At 46.7% G+C, this 21,729-nt stretch overlaps 1 protein-coding gene across 1 annotated transcript in view; it reads right to left on the bottom strand.

The window, feature by feature from the left end:
- The window catches only part of LOC143963815 (uncharacterized), a 33,232-nt gene extending 14,276 nt beyond the window's left edge, over positions 1 to 18,956 (bottom strand). Inside the window, exons 1-3 of the mRNA XM_077473545.1 lie at positions 18,850 to 18,956; positions 6,440 to 6,838; positions 2,018 to 2,356 (exon numbers count right to left, since the gene is read on the bottom strand). Of these exons, the coding sequence (XP_077329671.1) occupies positions 2,018 to 2,356; positions 6,440 to 6,838; positions 18,850 to 18,892 (781 nt within the window). The 5' untranslated portion in view covers positions 18,893 to 18,956. The remainder of the gene's footprint in view (positions 1 to 2,017; positions 2,357 to 6,439; positions 6,839 to 18,849) is intronic.
- Positions 18,957 to 21,729: the final 2,773 nt, after the last annotated feature.

Here is a 21,729-nt window from a genome sequence, read left to right as displayed (position 1 = left end):
GACGGGCTGGTCTGAGTATTTCAAACACGGCTGATCTACTGGGATTTTCACGCATAACCATCTCTCGGGTTTACAGAAAATGGTCCGAAAAAGAGAAAATATCCAGTTGTGTGGAGGAAAATGCCTTGTTGATGTCTGAGGTCAGAGGAGAATGGGCAGACTGGTTTGAGATGATAGAAAGACAACAGTAACTCCAATAACCACTCATTACAACCAAGATATGCAGAATACCATCTATGAACGCACAACATTGAACCTTGAAGCAGAAGACCACACCGGGTGCCAATCCTGTCAGCTAATAACAGGAAACTGAAGCTATAATTCGCACAGGCTCCCCAAAATTGTACAATAGAAGATTGGAAAAACGTTGCCTGGTCTGATAAGTCTCAATTTCAGCTGCAACATTCAGATGGTAGGGTCAGAATTTGTCATTAAAAACATGAAAGCATGGATCCATTCTGCCCTGTATCTATGATTCAGGCTGGCGGTGGTGGTGTAATGGTGTGGGGGGTATTTTATTGGCACACTTTGGGCCCCTTAGTACCAATTGAGCATTGTTTAAATGCCAAGGCCTACCCGAGTATTGTTGCTGACCATGTCCATCCCTTTATGACTACATTGTACCCATCTTCTGATGGCTCCTTCCAGCAGGATAATGCATTATGTCACAAAGCTCCAATCATCTCACCACTGGTTTCTTGAACATGACCATGCATTCACAGGGCCGTTTTTAAGGCAGGGCAAAAGGGGAAGCTGCCCTGGGCCCTGCCATTGTTGTGGGGCCCAAAGCAGCTGCCTCATACTTGCCAACTATCCTGGTTTAAATTCCCTCTTCCCTTGAGGTTTTAGTCCTGTGTCGTGTCCCAATTTCTCAGTGTGAAGTGCTGCTACTAATGCTGCCCAGCTCTGCCCTATTGTTGGGTAAAGATGACTCACCTGTAGACCCTGTGTTTACATGTAAATTAACGGCATTCATATGTAAATAGAGGCAGCCGGTGGCATTGATACGTATATATCATGCCCCCCTGAGGTCATATCCACATTAATCTCTAGCAACCAATCAACAAGCAGAAATCATGTGCTGTAACCTCTAGCAACCAGTCAGTGAGCGGTAATGATACACTGTAACCTCTGGCAACCAATCGCAATAGCTGCCTGATCTGATTCAGTAAACTGATTTTGAGTCTAGCTGTTATTTATTGTATGTCTCAGAGCAGGCGGAGAGCAAAACTGCATGGGGGGGGGCCCAAAAAAAGTTTTGCCCAGGGTCTAATCAATATTAAAGACGGCCCTGTGCGTTCACTGTACACCAATTGCCTCCACAGTCACCAGATTTCAATCCAATAGAGCACCTTTGGGATGACAAATCTGCAGCAACTGCATGATGTTATCATGTCGATATGGACCAAAATCTCTGAGGAACCTTTCCAACACCTTATTGAATCTATGCCACGAAGAATGAAGGCAGTTCTGAAGGCAAAAGGGGGTCCAACCCAGTACTAGCAAGGTGTACCTAATAAAGTGGCCAGTAATGCCGTGTACACACGACCGGACTTTTCAACATCAAAGGTCCGACGGAACGATTCCGGCAGACCATTCGATCGTGTGTGGGCTGCAGCGGACTTTTGATTTGCAAAAATCCGACAGACTTTAGAAATGGAACATGTTTCAAATTTTTCCGCCGGACCCAGTTCCTACCGAGAAATCCGCTCGTGTGTGTGCTAGTCCGACGGACAAAAACCGACGCGAGGGCAGCTATTGGCTACTGGCTATGAACTTCCTTATTTTAGTCCGGTCGTACGTCATCACGTTCGAATCCGTCGGACTTTGGTGTGATTGTGTGTGGCCAAGTCCGTTCATTCCGAGAGTCCGTCAGAACTCTGTCAGAACTCCGTCAGAACTACGTCGAAAGTCTGTCGGACCTAGTCCCTCGAAAAGTCCGGTCGTGTGTACGCGGCATAAGTGTATCTCATAGGAAGGGTTTACATTAAAGCTCACTTTTAGGATAGACACATACCTACAACCACCAGTTCAGTTCCTAGAGCTTTTCTGAATGTCAGTGGGTCACTTTTGCCAGACGAGGCCTGGATTTCCCAGCAGAACCAGCCTTGGTGTAAGGGAAGAGTTTGATTTGATATTTTGAAATATAAAATATTTTCCCTTTGGCTGTCAGAACAATTTCCTGAATAGACCAGCCTATCACACTTTGGGCTATTTCCAGTGTTTCTCCACAACCGGCAGGAAATGAAAGGAGGGATGATGTATTTCTTAGATGAGAATCGACACAAGAAAGTCACAGTGTCCCCGGCAAACGCTGGTATAAAAGATGGCTGCTCCAGCTTCAGTTCATGTTCCCCTAGGACAAGAAAAGAAAAACATTGTCATGGTGTAATCTCCATCTACCACCGATAGCAAGCAAGAAGCTGTACTAACTGTCAATTTAATATCATTGTTGGTATTTAAAAGCAACATAAGTATAAGTTCAGGAGCCACTTCAATTTACCCGTCTCGTTCTCTAGAGCAGGGGTCTCCAAACTTTTTCAAACAAAGGGTCACTTTATTGTCCTTCAGACTTTAGGAGGATTGTGGCCAGCAGGGGAAGAAAATATCATGGGAACAGCATCAGTGAAAACAAATATGGCCTCAGGGTTGGTGTTCAATAGAAGGAGGAGTATTCCCCCTATTAGTAGGAGGAATAGTATCCCACCATTGGTATCGGTGGATGTTATAGCACCCCATTGTTGGTGTCAGTGGGAGGAATTGTACCCCAAGGGCCGGATAAAGGCTAGCAAAGGGCTAGCACATCCAGCCTTGAGCCACGGTTTGGAGACCCCTGCTCTAGAGCATGTTCCAGAATTATTATTTTTTCAACCTTCTTCCTGTAGTGCTCCGATGTTGGCTGCACTGTCTTGTACTTTCATAAAAAAAATTGTATGGCTCACTTAAACTAAATCATACCATCCAACTGTCCGGGGCTGTGTCCTGGAGCCAAATGCTGAAACTTCCAATTCTGGCACTTGGATTCACTAACTTACCTCAACACAGAACAAGGACGTCATTGGTGCTGGGAACACAGAGTATGTTCCTTGCATCCCCTGTGAGCAGGGCTGGACTGGGACAGAAATTTGGCCCTGGACTTCATCCAGACCGGCCCACTTACATTTTGAGTGTCCCATTAGCACTCCCTTACATCAGAATGTCCCATCACCAGCCCCCTTACATCAGAGAGTCCCATCAGCAGCCCCTTTACATCAGAGAGTCCCATCAGCAGCCCCCTTACATCAGCGAGTCCCATCAGCAGCCCCCTTACATCAGAGTGTCCCATAACCAGCCCCCTTACATCAGAGTGGAAACTCCCGGTTGTCCCAATGGCCAGTACATGCCTGCCTGTGAGGTTTTTTGGGTCCCTGAAATTGTGATCGGCCGACACTGCAGCAGACAGCATCCCACCCCATTGACTGTCATAGCAGTAAACATAAGAGTCAAAGGAAGCTTCCCCTAGGCTCCTCCTCAGCTCTAAAGTTTCTGTAGGCACAACATAAGGGGGATCCTGGGAGGAAGAACCCCTCCTGTCATTGAGTCGTGTTGTATCTGAAGTTTGCACGTTTCAAAGAGGCTAAATTTTACTGTGGGACACAATGGCCTGCCTGGAGAGGGAGGGTAGCAATGATTTGGTCTGGGGTTCAGAGGATTTTTGGTAGAGGGAGGATTGTGATGGGAGGAATGATTTGGAGCGGGGGATTTGGGGGGGTAAGAGAACTTGTACTAGGGGAGGTTTGGGGAGGGGAGAATTGTGTTGGGAGGGGGGATTTAGGGGGAAGGAGCATTTGTGATAGGTGGAATTTGGAGGGGAAAAGGAGAAACGGGGCTGGGGAGGGGGATTTTCAGGGAGGAGAAAATGACTTGTAGAGAGTGGGGATTTGTGCTAGAAGGGGAGAAATGATTTTTTCTCGGAGGGGAAGTGTGGGTGTGTGTGTATGTGGGGGGTGGGTCAAGAGGATTAGTGCTGTGATAGGAGGGAGTCGTGAATTTGTGTGCTTGGAGGGGGATTGTGGAGAAAAGGATTTTGTGCTGGGAAGTGGAATTGGGGGGGGGGCAGGATTGTGTGCTGGGAGGGGGAATTAAGGGGAAGAGAATTTGTACAGGGAAGGGAGGAGGATTTGTGCTGAGAGGGGGGATTCGGGGGAGATAAGAGGATTTGTGCTGGGATGGGAAGATGATTTGTGCTATTGGGTGGGAGTTAGGGGGATTTGTGCTATAAGGGGGGCAGGATTTGTGCTTGGAGGGTAATTGAGGGGGTAAGAGGATTTGTGCTATGAAAGGCGGTAAGGTTCAGAAGGAGGGGAGTATTTGTTCTGGAAGCTGATATTTGAGGGGGGGGGGGAGCATTTATGCACTTGGAGGGGAGTTGGGTAGAAAATGATTTTTGCTGGGAGGGGGAATTGAGGGAAGAGGACTTGTGTTGGGGAGGGGGGTGGGGGGAATCGTCCTGGGAGGAGGGATTGGGGGGATTTGTACTGGGAGGAAGGGATTTGGGTGAAGTGGAAAAGGATTTTTGCTGGGAGAGGGGATTGGCAAGAAAAGGGTTTGTGGGGAGAGAATTTGTGCTGGTTGGGAGGAGGGGTGAAAGAGGATTTGTGCTGGGAGGAGGACTAATGAAAGAGGATTTGTACTAAAGGGAGTGTGGCGAGGGGGGAGTATTTGTGCTATAAAGGGGGATAGGAGAAGATTTGTGCTCAGAGGAGGAAGGGGGATATTTTCTGGGAGGGGTGAGCATGCAAATTATTCCTGGATTCTTTTTTTAGGGGGTGGAAATATTTGCATAAAGAGTAAAACGGGGGAAAGTATTGCTTATGGGGGTCATTTTCCATTTTTCAAATCACGACACATTACGTTACACACCCCTGATTCCCCTATATTCTTTTCATTTTGTAATCTTGACCTCTACTGTCTGTGTGTTGTGTATTCCTAAACCCGACACTGAAAGCAGCACTGTGCGTTATGCACTCCTGGAACTCTTTACAGTGCACACTCCAGACCTCTGCATTCTGTGCATTACACACCCCTGAACCCTGCTCTCTATGTTATGTATTTCTAAACCTGCCACGCCCAATATTTAGCTCAATTTAACCGCAGCCACTTTAGCTAAGAACACAGGAGCGTGCTGAAGGTCAAGGTTGATCGATTAACGAATCGATCCAAAACTAAACAGCTTCTTTTTTTTTTGTTCTTCACATGTCTATTGTTTAAATGTCTTTGTGTGCTGTAGCATTGACAGCACCCTTCATTGGAACACCTGAACTCAATCATATGGGGGACCATCAAAGATTCCTTTGATTTTTGAAGGACACAGAAAAGTCTGAGAAACTTGGGGTGATTTGGTTAAGTTTGGCCAAATCTGGGCAACTTCTAGAAAAATGGGTGGATTTACAGTACATCTCTGTATTTATCCTGGATGGGATTATTTACTAAAACTAGAGTGCGCCAAATCCGGTGCAGCTCTGCATGGAAACCAATCAGCTGGAAAAGGGATCTCAATAAGACTGTTCACGGATGTCCACCATCAAAATATCATCCACCGTTCTTTGAAGTCATCCATCAGTACACGCATGCAGGAATCCAACTACAAATTACTGACACGTTGGTACCTTACCCCGTCAGCTCTATGTAGATACTTACCTTTCCAGAGGCCTCGGATCCTTGCTGGAGGAGAGAGGGGAACTTTCCTTCACATCTTCTGGTCCTGTCCAAAACTTCACCAGTATTGGTCAGAGGTGCAGAGGATATCCCAACAACTTACAGACTTTCCCGTTCCTATGGATCCTGCCTTCTTCCTGCTCCACTGCTCACAAATACCACTTCGGACATATCAGAAATCACAAAACATAAGGGATGCTCTGGGAACCCTGATTTAAGGGGGAACCCTGAGAACTCTGATGTAAGGGGGAACACTGTGGCCCCTGGTGTGAAGGGGAACTCTGATGTAAGGGGTGCTCTGAGAACCCTGATTTACCTTAGTGTACTTACTCAGAGGCAGGAGAGAGAAGGGGAGACTTCAGTCACAGACAGGGATGGTTGGTGAGCTCACTCACCCTTTGGCAGTCGGCACCTCTCATCCAGATGTATCTGAGGCTGCTAGACATCAAATTTCCGGCCCCAATTTTCCTTTTCTGAGGCACAGTGCTGGGGATTGGAGTTTGGGCAGACACAGAGCGGTATGAGTGATTGAGGGGGGGAGCTGCTGGGAAGCTATAGTCCAGTCTGAATAATGTGTCCGGGTTTCAGGCAGTCTGAATCCCGGATGCATGATTCCAAACCCGAACTGTCTAGGTGAATCCTGGACAGGTAGAAACCCTACTGGTGCCCCACCCTATCCCAGCTGTCCATACAAAATCACCCATTTCCCGCATATTATAAGACTATTATTGATTCGATTTACCTCTTACGGTGAGGCTGGTCCCATCAACACTTTGAAACTCCTTTTTCTCTTTGCCTTTGAATGAGATAATCACACGACAACAAAACCTGTTGGTGTCATTGTGCGTCACGTTGTTCAGTATTAGTGACACATTCTCAGCCAATGGGTCGCCCCGTAGCAGCAATCTCCCATGATACTTGGAGACGGAGACGTTGGTCAAAGAGTTGTAGATTTCGCTTTTTGTATTGAATCCACAGTATTTGTCATCATAGGCTTTCCATATAATATTCACACCTGACACGGTTTCCTTTTTTTCTGGATACACGAATTTGCAGGGCAGTGTGAGATTCTCCCCCACAAAGGACTCCATTTCTATTGGCTGGTCTACACAATAGGGTAATACAGTCCCAGATGGCTCGCCTGTAACAACAGCAACAATATCATTGGATTGTTGTGGGGAAAAAAAACACGATGAAATCGAAAATTACGGATTTATTGTATGTGTATTTTAATTGTTTATTTATGTTTTTTGTTTATGTTACAGAAAAATCAGGAGTCATTTAAAATGAACTACAACCTTAACCCCTTCTAGCCTAAGGCTTAAACAAATGTTAATGCCTAAGCACAATTTTGCAACTTTGACATGTGTTAGTAAAACCAAACATATCAACTACTTTGTGCATCCAGGTTGATTATACCTTGTTTTATTTTAATTTTTTTAGTACAAATTGTTCTTTGATTTGGTGGTAAATGGGTAATGGATATCTCCTGATTTTTTTTGTCATCATTACCATGGGAAATCTGTCCCAAAATATATATTTTTTTTTTTATGTAACTGTATATTTCTTGTTACTGCCATAACCTACCACCAAAGAACAACCCAAAATAAATTCTCCTGCTCCTGACAATTGCAGCGATACCACATATGTGCATGTTAGTTGTTGTATGTACCCGTAGCACAGCCCAAAAACAACAGTATCTACCTAAAACATACTGAGACTGATGCCGCGTACACACAATCAGACTATCCAGCGGACTTGAGTACGCCGGACAATCCGCCTGTGTGTGGGCTCCGGCGGACTTTTTCTTTCCAAAAGTCCAGCGGACTTAGAAAGAAGTTTTGACTCAAAATTGTCCGCCGGCAGTCCGGGCGGACAATCCGGCCGTGTGTGTGTGCTAGTCCGCCGGACTTTTGAAATGAACAGACTTGCTCACACATGGAGAAAATTCCGTTCATTTTGAACGCGGCTCCAGGTAGAGGGGACTAGCGAAGGAGGTCAATGTCGCCGCCTCCATGGGCGAGATTGACACCTCGCTGGCCCCGTCACCTGGTATGGACTTAAAGGGAAAGCCCTACGCCGAAAAAAAAGCATGGGGGTCCCCCCCAAAGTCCATATCAGAGCCTTATCCGAGCACGCAGCCCGGCCACCCAGGAAAGGGGGTGGGGAACGAGTGAGTGCCCCCCCTCCTGAGCCGTACCAGGCCGCGTGCCCTCAACATGGGGGGTGCTTTGATGTTGAGGAGGACAAGGGCCTCTTCCCGACAACCCTGGGCGTTGGTTGTCGGGGTCTTCGGGCGGGGGGGCTTATTGGTATCCGGGAGCCCCCTTTAATAAGGGGGCCCCCAGATACCGGCCCCCCACCCTATGTGAATGAGTATTGGGGTACCATGTACCCCTACCCATTCACCTGGTGAAAAAAAGCGTAAAGAAAAAAACACAACACATGCTTTTAAAATAATTTATTGCACAGCTCCGGTGGTCTTCCGTCTTGGGGGGTCTTCTCGCCAGACTCCTCCTATATCTTCTGCTCTTTTGCTAACTCTTTTACTAGAGGAGGAGCCCGGCTTTCTTCTTCGTCGCCGCCCAGGGGTCTTCTTCCAACTTCGGTCTTGTCCCCCTCTTCGGTTCTTCTTGCCGGACCTCCGCTATCTTCCTATAGCTGTTTTACTAGTGGTGGCCCGGTCTTCTGTCGCCGCTGCCTCTTCTTCCGACTTCGGGGTTCTTGTCCCCCTCTTCAGTTCTTCTTGCCAGGCCTCTGCTTTCTTCTTCCAGCTCTTTTACTAGTGGTGGCCCGGTCTTCTGTCATTGTCGCCTTCTCTTTTTCTTCCTTGAGATGTTGACTCGACGCAATGACAGGGACGTGTTGTGCCGCGACTTATATAGGGACAAGGGGCGGGGTCACCGGGTGATGTCACATGGTGACCCCGCTCCCTTATGATGCCCCAGTCCCGGAGGATGCTGGGACTGTCCCGTCTACCTGGGGCCACGTTCAAAATGAACGGACTTTCCTCCGTGTGTGGGTAAGTCCGTTAATTTCAAAAGTCCAGTCGTGTGTTTGGGCAGGTCCGTTCATTCGGAAAGTCCGGCGGACCTCCGCTGCAAAGTCCGGCGGTTTGTCCGCCGGGGAGTCGGATCATGTGTACGCGGCATGACACTAACTGACACTGATACTAATTTAAAGAATGTTTAAAAAAAATCCTGCCCAAAATATACTGACCATGACTTTTAGCCCTGACCTTTGACCTTTAGTTGACTCAAACACTAATGCCGCGTAAAAAAAAGGAAGGAGCAGCAGGCGGGACTTTGTATGAGGCACACGGGAGCAGAAGCACAAAATTTGATAAAAAAAAACATTTTTTAATAAATACAGGTAGTCATATATTTACATATTAATACACGTAGCCATATATTAGTATTTTCTATTACATCAGATTATACATTCCAACAAGGACTTAGTAGTAAACACAGGAAGAGCCAAGTACTAAATAAGCACAAATTATATGTAAATACATGACACATTGAAGCGTCATTTAGGAGAAATTTTTATTTATAAAGAAACAAAGGTCGAGAAGGAACTTTCATGCCTTGTTGAAGATTGTATACACAAAACGGCAGTTGAAATCTCTACGCGTTTCGTGACCTTATAGCCACTCGTCAGGAGCAACACCGTAATGGTAACCTATGGGTAGAGTAAACAACCGTATTTAAATCAACTCAGAAAAAGTGGACAATTGCACAAACATGGAGGAACCCCCACACATGTACATTCGACCCATACACTTACATGTATATCTGCGCAGAGGCCGTACCAGACACCAAAAGTTGGGCCTGCCCAAAATTGCCATGGTCAAGGGCTGAGGGAGCACACCCTGACGACACCCAGAATGCACAGACAACACCCCCGGCAGGTAGAAGTGTATGATATGGCACGAATAAAGTGTTGAGTGGTGAGGTGGCCCTACTGAAGGGAATGTAAAAATTAAACAATTAATATGGTATGTATTAAAAATATGTGAAAAAATGAATGAGGGTGTAAAGACAAAGACAAGGAATGAAAAAATGTATTGTAGTGAAAAAAGGAAGAGATAAAATAAAGGAGAGATAAGAAATTAAGAATACCTAGTGCTGATTGAATAAGGGCAAAGAAGCCAGAGAGCATGTGGTTGCAATGGGCGAGTGAAAGGGGGAATACCGGAGGTGAGACCCTGCATAGGGGGAGGCCCATACGAAGGGGGCCGCCACAGACTCGCTTCCAGCATCATGCAAACGAGATCCAAGGGGGCATGGGAGGCGCCACACAGCCGCCAGCTGTATCGACCAAGCTGGACTGCCGCAAGCGTCAAACCCAGCCCCTCGATGATCGGAGATGGTAAGCAAGGCAGCCAGAACAAGCGTGCCAAAAAAACGTCACTTAATTGGCGCCGGAAGCATGACGTCGACGAGCAGTGGAGGAAACCCCGCCCGTCCTGCGTCAGAACAGGGCGGGGGGAGATCCCCAGTGCTAGTCGCAACCCCGGAACATGACAAGGACGAGCAAGGCCACAAAACCCACAGCGCCCGTCACCGCAAATGCGTACATACAGTAAAGTTAGCAAACTAGCAAAAAATATAATCTCCAATTAGTTGTTTCTACCCACAGACTATCAAAATATATATAAAAATAGATCGAAATAGGAAGTAGTAAAAGGAATAAATTCAATGTTAGTGCTACCGCGTGCCTCCATCCCTAATTAATTGATAAACAAGGAGAAAAAAAAGAAAATATTTTGGACTTTAAATGAGGTACTAGAGGCTTCAAATCCCCTCCTCCATCCCGGTTTAATATTTAAAAAGGAAGGAGCAGACTAATGCCGCGTACATACAATTGGATAGAGTCCGTCGGACAATTCGATCGTGTGTGGGCTCCAGCGGACCTTTTCTTGCCAAAAGTCCGGCGGACCTAGAAATAAGACTGGCTTCAAATTTGACTCGGCTTTTAGCGGACAATCCGTTAGTGTGTGCTAGTCCGACTGACTAAAACCGACGCTAGGGCAGCTATTGGCTACTGGCTATGAACTTCCTTATTCTTCGTCATCACGTTCGAATCCATCAGACTTTTGGAGTGATTGTGTGTGGCCAAGTCCGTTCGCTTGGAAGTCCGGCAGACCTCAGCCCATCGGAGTGTCCAGCGGACCAAGTCCGTGGAAAAGTCCGGCCGTGTGACACGGCATTACCCTGACACTTATGTAGATAAAACCTTGATCCAGCTCAGGGGTAGGCAACGTTTTAAGCACAGTGTGCCGAAAAATGTTTTCAAAGAAATTGAGAGTGCCAATTTTATAATGAAAAAATGTCAACTTCAAATTCTCAATCACGAAAAGGATTTTTATAAAGTAAATGCTGTAAACTACTTTACTTTAAAACCACTGTACCTCCATGCTTAGCTACTCCACCACTGAACCATCTACTCATCTGTTCTAACATTGAACTTATCTGCTCATCTGCCCCACCACCGTACCCCCTGCACATCTTTCTCACCTCTGTATCCTCCTGCTCTCTTGCCCCACCACTTTTCCCCCTGCTCTCCTGCACCACCACTGTAAACCCCTGCTCATCTGCACCACCAATACATCTCCTTTCACATCTGCCCCCTGCTTTTCTGCCCCTACACTGTGCCCTCCTGATCATTTTCCCCACCGCTGTACCCTCTTTTCATCTATGATATGCAGAGTGAGGAAAGGTAGCAGAGATGAGACATATCTACCTGTCCTGGCACACTCATCCTGCTGATCCAACTCTCACATCCGGACCACGTGCTTGTATGGGATGTATGTGATGTTTGTGCTGGGTTTTTTATTTTTTGCTAAATAAAACAAAAAGTGACCGAAATTTTGAAAAAAAAAAAAAAGAAAAACACGTTTCATAGTTTGTTATAAATTTTTGAAAACAGGTAATTTTTCTTCTTCACCGATGTGCACTGATGGGCACTGATAGGTGGCACTAATGTACACTAATGGATGGTACTGATGGATGCCAATCAGTGGCAAACAATAATGCCTGTCAATCAGTGATGCCCATTGTGGGCACTGATTGGCATCTATTGTGGGCACTGATTGGCATCCCTGATGACCATGAGTGGCATACCTGGTGGTGACTAGTGTTGGGCATCCCTGGTGGTCCTGGTGGTGTCCCTGGTGGTCCAGTGTGGGTATCCTTGGGGGGGGGGCTGCGCTGATAATCAATCAGCACAGATGGGGGGGTCAGAGGAGAAGCCGATCGGCTCTCCTCTTCTGGAGTCTGACAGATGTGAGTGATGAAAAGTCGATCAACGGCTCTTCCTGTTTACACTGTGATCAGCCATGATTGGACACGGCTGATCACGTGGTAAAGAGTCTCTGTCAGAGACTCTTTACCTAGATCAGAGTTGCGGTGTGTCAGACTTACTCACCGCAACAATGATAGCCGTGATCGTGCCCTCGGGGGTGCGTAGCGGCTTGTTATCCTGAAAGACGTCATATGACATCTGGTCGGGATAACACAACCACTTTGCCAGCGTCATTTTGCTATATGGTGGGCGGCAAGTGGTTAAAGGAATTTTTCATTTTTAGTGTTTCACTTTATCATTAAAATCTCTGCTCCTTTAGAAACGATTGTTTTAAAAAAAAATTGATAATTTTGCATTAATATATGGTGGCCCAGGGCAGTACCTGGGTCCCCATACCCCTTTTATGGCCAATTATTTGCATATAAGGCTTCAAAATATGGACTTTTTATTTCTCATATTCATCTCTCATAGACTTCAATGGAGTTTGCATTTGGGGTTAGAACATTTCCCGTGTTCGCCAGTTCTACTACAAACTGAACCGGGGGGTGTTTGGCCCATCTCTAATTATCACCGATCGCTGTATTAGTGTCACTATTGATGTCAGGGAGTGCACCCCCCAGCCAGCGTCAGCCAGTGCCATATTGCCCACCACATACATTGTCCCACTATATGTTGCTGATCACCGCCATTAATAATATAATCATAATATATACTGTATACCATAGTTTTATGACTTTCGCACAAACCCATTAATATACACTTACTGGGATTTTTTTTACCAAAGACATGTAGCAGAATACATATTGGCCTAAATTCATAAAGAAATTAGATTTTTTTTTTTCTTGAATATGTTTTATAACAGAAAGTATAAATATTTGTTTATATAATAAAAAAATAAAAAAAAAACACTGGTGATCATATACCACTGAAAGAAAGCTCTATTTGTGTGAAAAAAATTATATAAATTAAATTTGCATACAGCGTTGCATGAACAAGCAATTACAGGCATACCCCACTTTTACGTACACAATGGGGTTTATTTACTAAAGCTGGAAAGTGCAAAATCAGGCTCACTTCTGCATAGAAACCAACAGTGATGTAGGTAACTCAGTTAAAATAAATGGAGTTACGTAACGCAGTTACTTTAGAGGGTAACAAGTAATCTAACTGATTACTCTTCCCCTCATGGTACCTCAGTTCCCATTACTTGGGCAGAGTTACCGCAATTACATCTACCACCCAGGAGGCCCCGCCATGGCCGCGCTGCCTGGCCGTTCGTTCCGCCGCAGGGAGGGGGGCTTTCACCCGCTGAGCTGAGAAGAGGCTGAGACTCAGAGAGACTGTCTGGACTGCCCCATCCTGCCCCGCCTATCCAGAGAATGTAGGGAGGTGGGGCAGACACTGAAAAATGAAGTCAGCTGACCAGCTGACACCAATCAAGTGAAGGGGAGGGTCTCTCTCTCCCCAAAAGGAAAGGCATCCCTGGAGGCATTCAAGTAAGTGACTGATGATTCGATTTGCAGTGAAATTGATTTCTTTCCAAGTCCTCCACCACCTCTGCTTCTTACTGATCCCATCCCTACCCACCCACCATCACTTCTACAACAGAGGTGATGAGGGGATAGGGTAGGGATGAGATCAGTGGTGGTGGGGGATGGGATCAGTAAGAAGCAGAGGTGGTGGTGAGAGAGGATGGCACCACCACCGCTGCCACCCCCCTAAGTACCACGCTGCCTGCCCCCTCCAGTACACCACCACTGCCACTCCCCAAAGTACCACCTCTGCCACCCCCCCAAGTACACCACCACCACTGCCACTCCCCAAGTACCACCGCTGCCACCCCCCCAAGTACACCACTGCCACCCCCCAAGTACCACCACCACTGCTACCCCCTCAAGTACCACCGCTGCCACACCCTCAAGTACCACTGCTGCCACCCCCTCAAGTACCACTGCTGCCACCCCTCAAGTAACACCGCTGCCACCCCCCTCAACATTTGGGTTCAAATAAATACCAAATGTTCTAAAATACTGTATATAGTGTTTTTATTTTTCAATCAGTTAATATAAACATCTTTGATATTAAAGATGGTATAGAATGTAATTGCATTATCGAATATTTTAAAAAAGTCACAGTTAATTTGCTGAGTAACTAATTACTTTTCCAATATAGTAATTGAGTTACTAACGCAATTACTTTTTGGGAGAAGTCATTTGTAACTTAACTAATTACTTTTTTAAAGTAAGATGACCAACACTGGAAACCAATGAGCTTCTAACCCCAGCTTATTCAATTGAGCATGGTAAGAAAGCCTGGAAGCTCATTGGTTTCTATGCAGAAGTGAGCCTGAATTTGCACTTTCCAGCTTTAGTAAATAAACCCCATTGTGTACTTAAAAGTGGGGTATGCCTGTACCAGTTAAAGTAGCACAATACTGAATAGCAAAAAATGCCCTGGTCATGAAGTGGGTAAAACCTTCAGAATGTCAAGGGGTTAAAGATGAATTCCAGGTAGAGATATTATACATTGGTCCAGCTTGACCAAATATCATACCTGTAAGATCCTCCTAGAAGCTGTAAATCACGATAGTAGGCACAGCTACTCCATTGATCTCTGTTAGCTTCCCGGTCCCATGGTGAGTAGCTGCCTTGATGCATCCTGAACCAGTGGCGGAACTACCAGGGTCGCAACAGTCACACTTGCGACTGGGCCCTGGCATTCCACCACTGTCAAGGGGCCCCAGCGGGGGTTGCTAGTCACGCGGTTGTGAGCTGAGAGCGTCTCTCTCATACAGCTCAGAGCCGATGTTCTATTGAATACTGCCTCCCGTCCGACCTCCCCCCCTTGCACAGGATGAGAGAGGAGACAGCCGGTTTGCTCATTCTCCCCCGACTCTCTCCTGTCTCTCCTGTCTCCTCTCTCCCGCTCTGCGGGAAGTCAAGTGTGAATCTAACAAGCTCACACTTCCCAGGGTGCACACAAAGGAAGAGAGAGTCGAGGGGAGAATGAGCAGACCGGCTGTTTCCTCTCTCATCCCATGCAAGAGAGGACTGAGAGGGGAAAGAGAACAGGAGGCAGTATTCGATAGAACACCGGCTCTGAGCTGTATGAGAGAGATGCTCATCTACATCAATGCCCATCAGTACTGCCTATCAGTGCCCATCAGTTCCACATATCAGCGCAGCCTCAACAGTGCCCATCCATTTGAATTGGTGAATAACACAGAAATTCAGAACTTGTATATAATGTCCATGTGACAGACTCACCCAGGACAGAGGCTTTTGGAGGGGACTGAATGCCAGCCTCTTGCCTACCGACTATGGGCCCTGGCATTTGAGGGAGCTACAAGCATTTAGGAAGATATTCTGTTATGTAATGCAAAAGGAAATTTTTAAGGAGGCCACGATGGTCTCTGCATGCTTGGGACCCATATAGCAGTCTATATGTGAACGGAATGGTGATTAATGAGATCTGGAAAGCTCTGAGTCTTCTGCTGTCTACTTCTAATGCCCCGTACACACGATCGGACTATCCAGCGGACTTAATCCGGCAGACAAACCGCCGCACTTTGCAGCTGAGGTCCGCCAGACTTTCTGAACTAGCGGACCTGCCCACACCCGACCAGACTTTTCCGGCGGGCTAGGTCCAGTGAACAATCCGCCGGACTATGGCAGCAGTCCACTAGACTTTTGAAATGAACGGACTTGCCCACACACGGAGAAAAGTCAGTTAATTTTGAACGTGGCCCAAGGTAGACGGGACTAGCGAAGGAAGTCAACGCGGCGAGATTGACACCTCGCTATCCCCATCGCCTGGTATGGATTTAAAGGGGAACCCCTATGCCGAAAAAATGGCGTGGGGGTCCCCCCAAAGTCTGTAGCAGACCCTTATCCGAGCACGCAGACTGGCCAGTCAGGAAAGGGGGTGGGGATGAGTGAACGCTCCCCCCTCCTGAACTGTACCAGGCCGTGTGCCCTCAACATGGGGGGTGCTTTGGGGAAGGGGGGCCCTGCGGCCCCCCAACCCCAAAGCGCCTTGTCCCCATGTTGATGAGGACAAGGGCCTCTTGACCAACAAGCCTGGCCGTTGGTTGTAGTGGGCTGTGGGCGGGGGGCTTATCAGAATCCGGGAGCCCCCTTTAATAAGGGGGCCCTCAGATAGCGGCCAGAGAGAGCAGCGTGTCAACATCGCAAGGAAGAAGAGAAGAAGGCAGTGGCGGCTACAGAAGACCGAGCCAACGCTAGTAAAAGAGCTATAAGAAGATAGCCCGACAAGAAGAACTGAAGAGCGGGACAAGACCCCCGAAGAGCTGGACAAGACCCGAAGTCAGAAGAAGACCACCGGACAGCGGCGGCGACAACAAAGAAGAAAGCCGGGCTCCTCCGCTAGTAAAAGAGCTAGCAAAAGAGCAGAAGATAGCGGAGGAGTCCGGCGAGAAGACGGAAGAAGATCACCGGAGCTGTCTAATAAATTATTTTAAAAACTTGTGTTGTGTTTTTTTATTTACACTTTTTTCACCAGGTGAATGGGTAGGGGTACATCGCCGTCTTCTGTTCTTCTCTTCAGGAGATGTTGCCTCGTCGCTGTCTCCGCTCACTATGACAGAGCACACGGCGTGCAGCGACTTATATAGGGACATCACCGGATGATGTCCCCGCCCATTATGATGTCACAGTCCCAGAGGATGTATATGTAATGACAATGACATGGAAATGAATTTTAAAATGTGTGTGTATATGTATTGCCGTATATTGACTGATCCTCCCGAGGCTGTATTTGATGGATGCTGGTGAGATGGAATTTGATGGGCACTGGTGAGGCTGTATTTAATGAGTTCTAGTGAGGCTGTAATTGATGGATGCTGGTGAGGCTGTATTTGATGGGTTCTAGTGAGGCTGTAATTGATGGGCGCTGGTGAGGCTGTATTTGATGGGCGCTGGTGAGATGGAATTTGATGGGTGCTGGTGAGGCTGTATTTGATGAGTTCTAGTGAGGCTGTAATTGATGGATGCTGGTGAGGCTGTATTTGATGGGTTCTAGTGAGGCTGTAATTGATGGGTGCTGGTGAGGCTGTATTTGATGGGCGCTGGTGAAGCTGTATTTGATGGGCGCTGGTGAAGCAGAATTGATGGGCGCTGGTGAAGCAGAATTGATGGGCGCTGGTGAGGCTGTATTTGATGGGGGCTGGTGAGGCTGTATTTGATGGGTACTGGTGAGGCTGTATTTGATGGGTACTGGTGAGGCTGTATTTGATGGGCGCTGGTGAGGCTGTATTGTATTGTATTGTATTGTTAAACACCTTCCTGCCCAGCCTATAGCAGAATGACAGCAGAGCGGTGGCTCTCCTATCCTGACTGGACATAATATGGTGTCCTTCGCAATGCGCCACTTGTGAAGTTGTGCACACCCCTTGGGGGCGCACACCGAGGTGATTGGTGGTAAAATGTGTTCCTTGGCGCATCATTGATCAGGCTAAATAGCCAATGAGGTAGGCTCTTTACCTTCTGATCGGCTGTGTCCAATTACAGACAATCACATGCAAACAAATTCTGGTTATCGGCATTTCCTTTCCTTAATGCTGTCAGTGCCTGAGGAAAGGAAAGCCAATAACCTTCTTTTCTTTTGACAGGGGATACTTACATTGGTAATTAGGGCAGCCCCATCAGTGCAACATATCAGTGCAACATATCAGTGCCCATCAGTGCCGCCGATCAGTACCACCTATCAGTGATGCCTATCAGTGCCCAACAGTGCCACCTATCAGTGCCTATTATTGCCACCTATCAGTGCCCATTATTACCACCTATCAGTGCAGCCTCATCAGTGCCTCCCCATCAGTGCTGCTTATCAGTGCCCATCAGTGCTATATATCAGTGCAGCCTCATCAGTGCCTCCTCATCAGTGCACATCCATGCTGCCTATCAGTGCCCATCAGTACCGCCTATCAGTGCCCATCAGTACCGCCTATCAGTGCCCATCAGTGCCGCATATCAATGCAGCCTCATCAGTGTCGCCTCATCAGTGCCCATAAGTGCAACCTATCAGTGCCAATCAGTACCGCATATTAAGGCGGCCTCATCAGTGTCATCTCATCAGTGCAGCCTCATCAGTGCAGCCTATCAGTGCAGCCTATCAGTGCTGCCTCATCATTGCCCATCAGTACAGATTATCAGTGCCGCCTATCAGTGCAGCCTCATTGTTGCCTCCTCATCAGTGCTACCTATCAGTGCCCATCAGTGGTGACACATATCAGTGCAGCCTCATCAGCGCCCATCATTGCTGCCTATCAGTGTCCATCAGTACCGCCTAACCGCGCCCATTAGTGCATCATATCAGTGCACATCAGTGAAGATGAAATTTACTTATTTAACACATTTTATAAGAGAAACTAAGAAAATATTTTTTTCAAACCTTATGGTGTTTTTTCATTTGTTTATCAAAAAATTAAAAAATCAGTGGTGATTAAATGCCACCAAAATAAATCTCTATCTGTCTCAAAAAAGGATAAAAATATCATATGGATACAGTGTAACATGACCGCACAACTGTCATTCAAAGTGCAACAGCGCTAAAACCTGAACATTGGCTTGGACAAGAAGGGGGTGAAAGTGCCCAGTAAGAAAGTAGTTAAGATACCCTTTCAGTTGACAGGAAGTTGCAAGAACACACAAAGGATCAACTGGTACTTTCTTTACTTTCTAGAAATGTTCTTAATTTGAAAATAAGAAAACGATTGCAGCCACCATGTCTGTGGGGACGACTGACCTACAATATTACTTTATTTTATTAGGTTCGGTACATTTTCTAGCATAATAGGAATAATAATAATTTGTATCAAGTACATACCCCATAGAAGCAGCATGATTAGGATGAGAGGAGAGGAGGACATATCGATGGAGCGGTGAGAGAAGAGCAAAGGAGAGAACGTTTCTGAAAAGCTTTGCGCAGCCTGAGCCATAACACGTATTCTTATATTCAGATTGCTAAACACCTCCTTGTGTCATAACTTGTGTCAGGAAATGGGATGAAAGAGGAAGACGATCTTGCAAGATTTGAATCAATTCTATTTGCAAAAGACGATTACAAATAGGAATGTTACCCAGGGGTCATATACGGTTGTGCTCAAAAGTTTGCGTACCCTGGCAGAAATTGTGAAATTTTGGCATTAATATTGAAAATGTCACTGATCATGCCAAAAAACTGTCTTTTATTTAACCCCCCCGGCGGTATTCCCGAGTCTGGCTCGGGGTGAAAACTCAGAACCAAAAGCGGTAACCCCGAGCCAGACTCGGGATCGCATTGCTGGATCCAGGATGAGTTTACTTACCTTATCCCCTGGATCCAGTGATGTCCCCCCGCACTGTGAGCGGCTCGTCCTCCGCTCGATGTATCACAATGCCGGGCTCCGTTCCCTGTGAGCGTTGCGATGCACGGGGACGGAGAACGGCGCCAAATTCAAAAAGTAAAACACGCACATTACATACAGTATAATGTAATCTTACAGATTACATTGCTGTATGTAATTATTTCACATCCCCTTTGTCCCTTGTGTTCTGTCCAGTGTCTTGCATGCAGTTTTATATTATAAAAACTGTTCTTTATGCCTGGAAACTGGAGATTGTCCATAGCAACCAAAACTGTCCCTTTACATGAAAAATGGTTTTAGACCAGCTAGAAAACAGCAATAATAAATTAGAATCCCTCGCAGAATTGAGCGTTAGTGATTTGTAGGGAGATCCGTCATCAAATACTGAAAAGTAATGACAGCGACAATTCTGCAACTGAGCAAATTTCTGTGTTTTTGATTTGATTACATTATTGAATCATTTTTATTATTATTATATTATTATTTGGTATAATTATTTATAATTATTTATTATATTATAATTTATGATTTCATTTTTCAAACTTTATCATACCCGGGATGTCTGCTAGACTCTGCCCAGCTTGATGACCCTGTACAAGAGCACAGCCAGCTGCTTCCTCTTGCAGCCTACCTGGAGTCAAAATGGCATCTGCATATGCACCGTTACTTTCAGAATGGTAGCCACGCCTGCACAAACAAGGAAAAAATGGCGCCAGTACTGCGGGTACTGCACTGTAGGGGGAGACAAAGAGCACACACTTTACCCTAATGTGAGGAGCTCCCGCACAGAGCCGATTTCAGTTCGGCTGATGATAGAGGAGCTCCTCTCAGCCTCCCCTCCTACGGAAGAGTACAGGGGGCCTGAGGGCCCCCTGCAGCAAGGGGCCCGGTCACCATGGCGATCTTGGCGACCCCTATAATTCCGCCACTGACGGTATTCTACCCTTATATGGCAAGCAAATAGTCACAATTTCCAAAGCTTTTCACATTGGCTTGCCTGATAGGCTGCCATACCCAACCCATCATCAGGACTGTTGTAGCACCCTACTACATTTTTTATTATTATTATATAATTATATATCATATATAAAAATATTATATACACGTCAAATCAAATAAAGGAAAAGAGTATTAGGCAAAGTAAAAGATCCTCTTATAAATTTGCATAATAGTCCACCATGTTCATTGTAAGAACGGATGAGCCAAACACCCCCTAGTTCGGTTCGCACCAGAACTTTCGATTGGACCGAAAATTCATGCGAACTTTAGAACCCCATTGAAGTCTATGGGACTCGAACGTTTGAAATAAAAAGTGCTAATTTTAATGGCTAATATACAAGATATTGTCCTAAAAAAGGGTTTGGGAACAGGCTCCTTCCCCAGGGGAAATGGGTCAATGCTTAAAATGTTTTTAAAAACGGCTGTTTTTTCGGGAGCACTGATTTTAATGACGATTAACCACTTGCCGACCGCCGCACGACGATGTACGTCGACAGAATGGCACGGGCAGGCATATGGGCGTACCTGTACATCCCTGCCTTCCCGCGGGTGGGGGGCCCGATGGGCCCCCCCCCGGTGCCAGCGGCGGTCGGTATCCGTTCAGGAGCGATCCGGGATGAGGGGGCGGCCATTCGTTCATGGCCACCCCCTCGCGATCGCTCCTGACGAATGGAAGTGAGGCGTGACATCACTTCCTCTCCTGTAATGTAAACACAGGCAGAGGAAGTGATGTAATCTCTCCTCCTTGTCGGTATTTTTCGTTCCGGCACCGAGGAGAGAGGATCGGTGAGTTGCACCAACACGACACTACACAGTAGAACATGCCAGGCACACTCTCACCCCCCCTTCACCCCCCGATCACCCCCCCAATCACCCCTGCCCCCCCAGTCACAGTGACACCAATTGCATTTTTTTTTTTTTTGCATTGGTGTCATTTGTGACTGTAATAACTGTTAGGGCAGTTAGGGTTAGCGCCCTTTAGTTCTAAGGTACCCCCCTAACCCCCCCAATAAAGGTTTAACCCCGTGATCACCCCCCGTCGCCAGTGTCACTAAGGCTGGGTTCACATTGCAGCGGTTTATGAGAACGGATGTGATTCGCACCGCACTGCAGTGCAAATCACATCCGATCTCTGTGCGATTCGAGTTCAGCCATACAGATAGTATGGCTGAATTTGTGTCGCACCCACCGCACCCGCCGCAAATTCGCACGGGACCCTTTTTTTGGTCCGCAGCAGAATCGGATTGCATGGGTGTTCACACCATGCAATCCGAGTTTGCAGATCGCACTGCGATATGCGAACTGATCTGGGGGTGTCATTAACATTTCACTGACACTCCCAGCAGTTCGCATAGGGCAGT

Source organism: Lithobates pipiens, unplaced genomic scaffold (assembly GCF_037356315.1).
Source record: "Lithobates pipiens isolate NorthernLeopardFrog02 unplaced genomic scaffold, aLitPip1_a1.2 Scaffold_8, whole genome shotgun sequence".
In the NCBI taxonomy this organism is placed as follows: domain Eukaryota; kingdom Metazoa; phylum Chordata; class Amphibia; order Anura; family Ranidae; genus Lithobates; species Lithobates pipiens.
The sequence above is the reverse complement of the archived record's forward strand: the minus strand, read 5'-3'. Positions and strand labels throughout refer to the sequence as shown.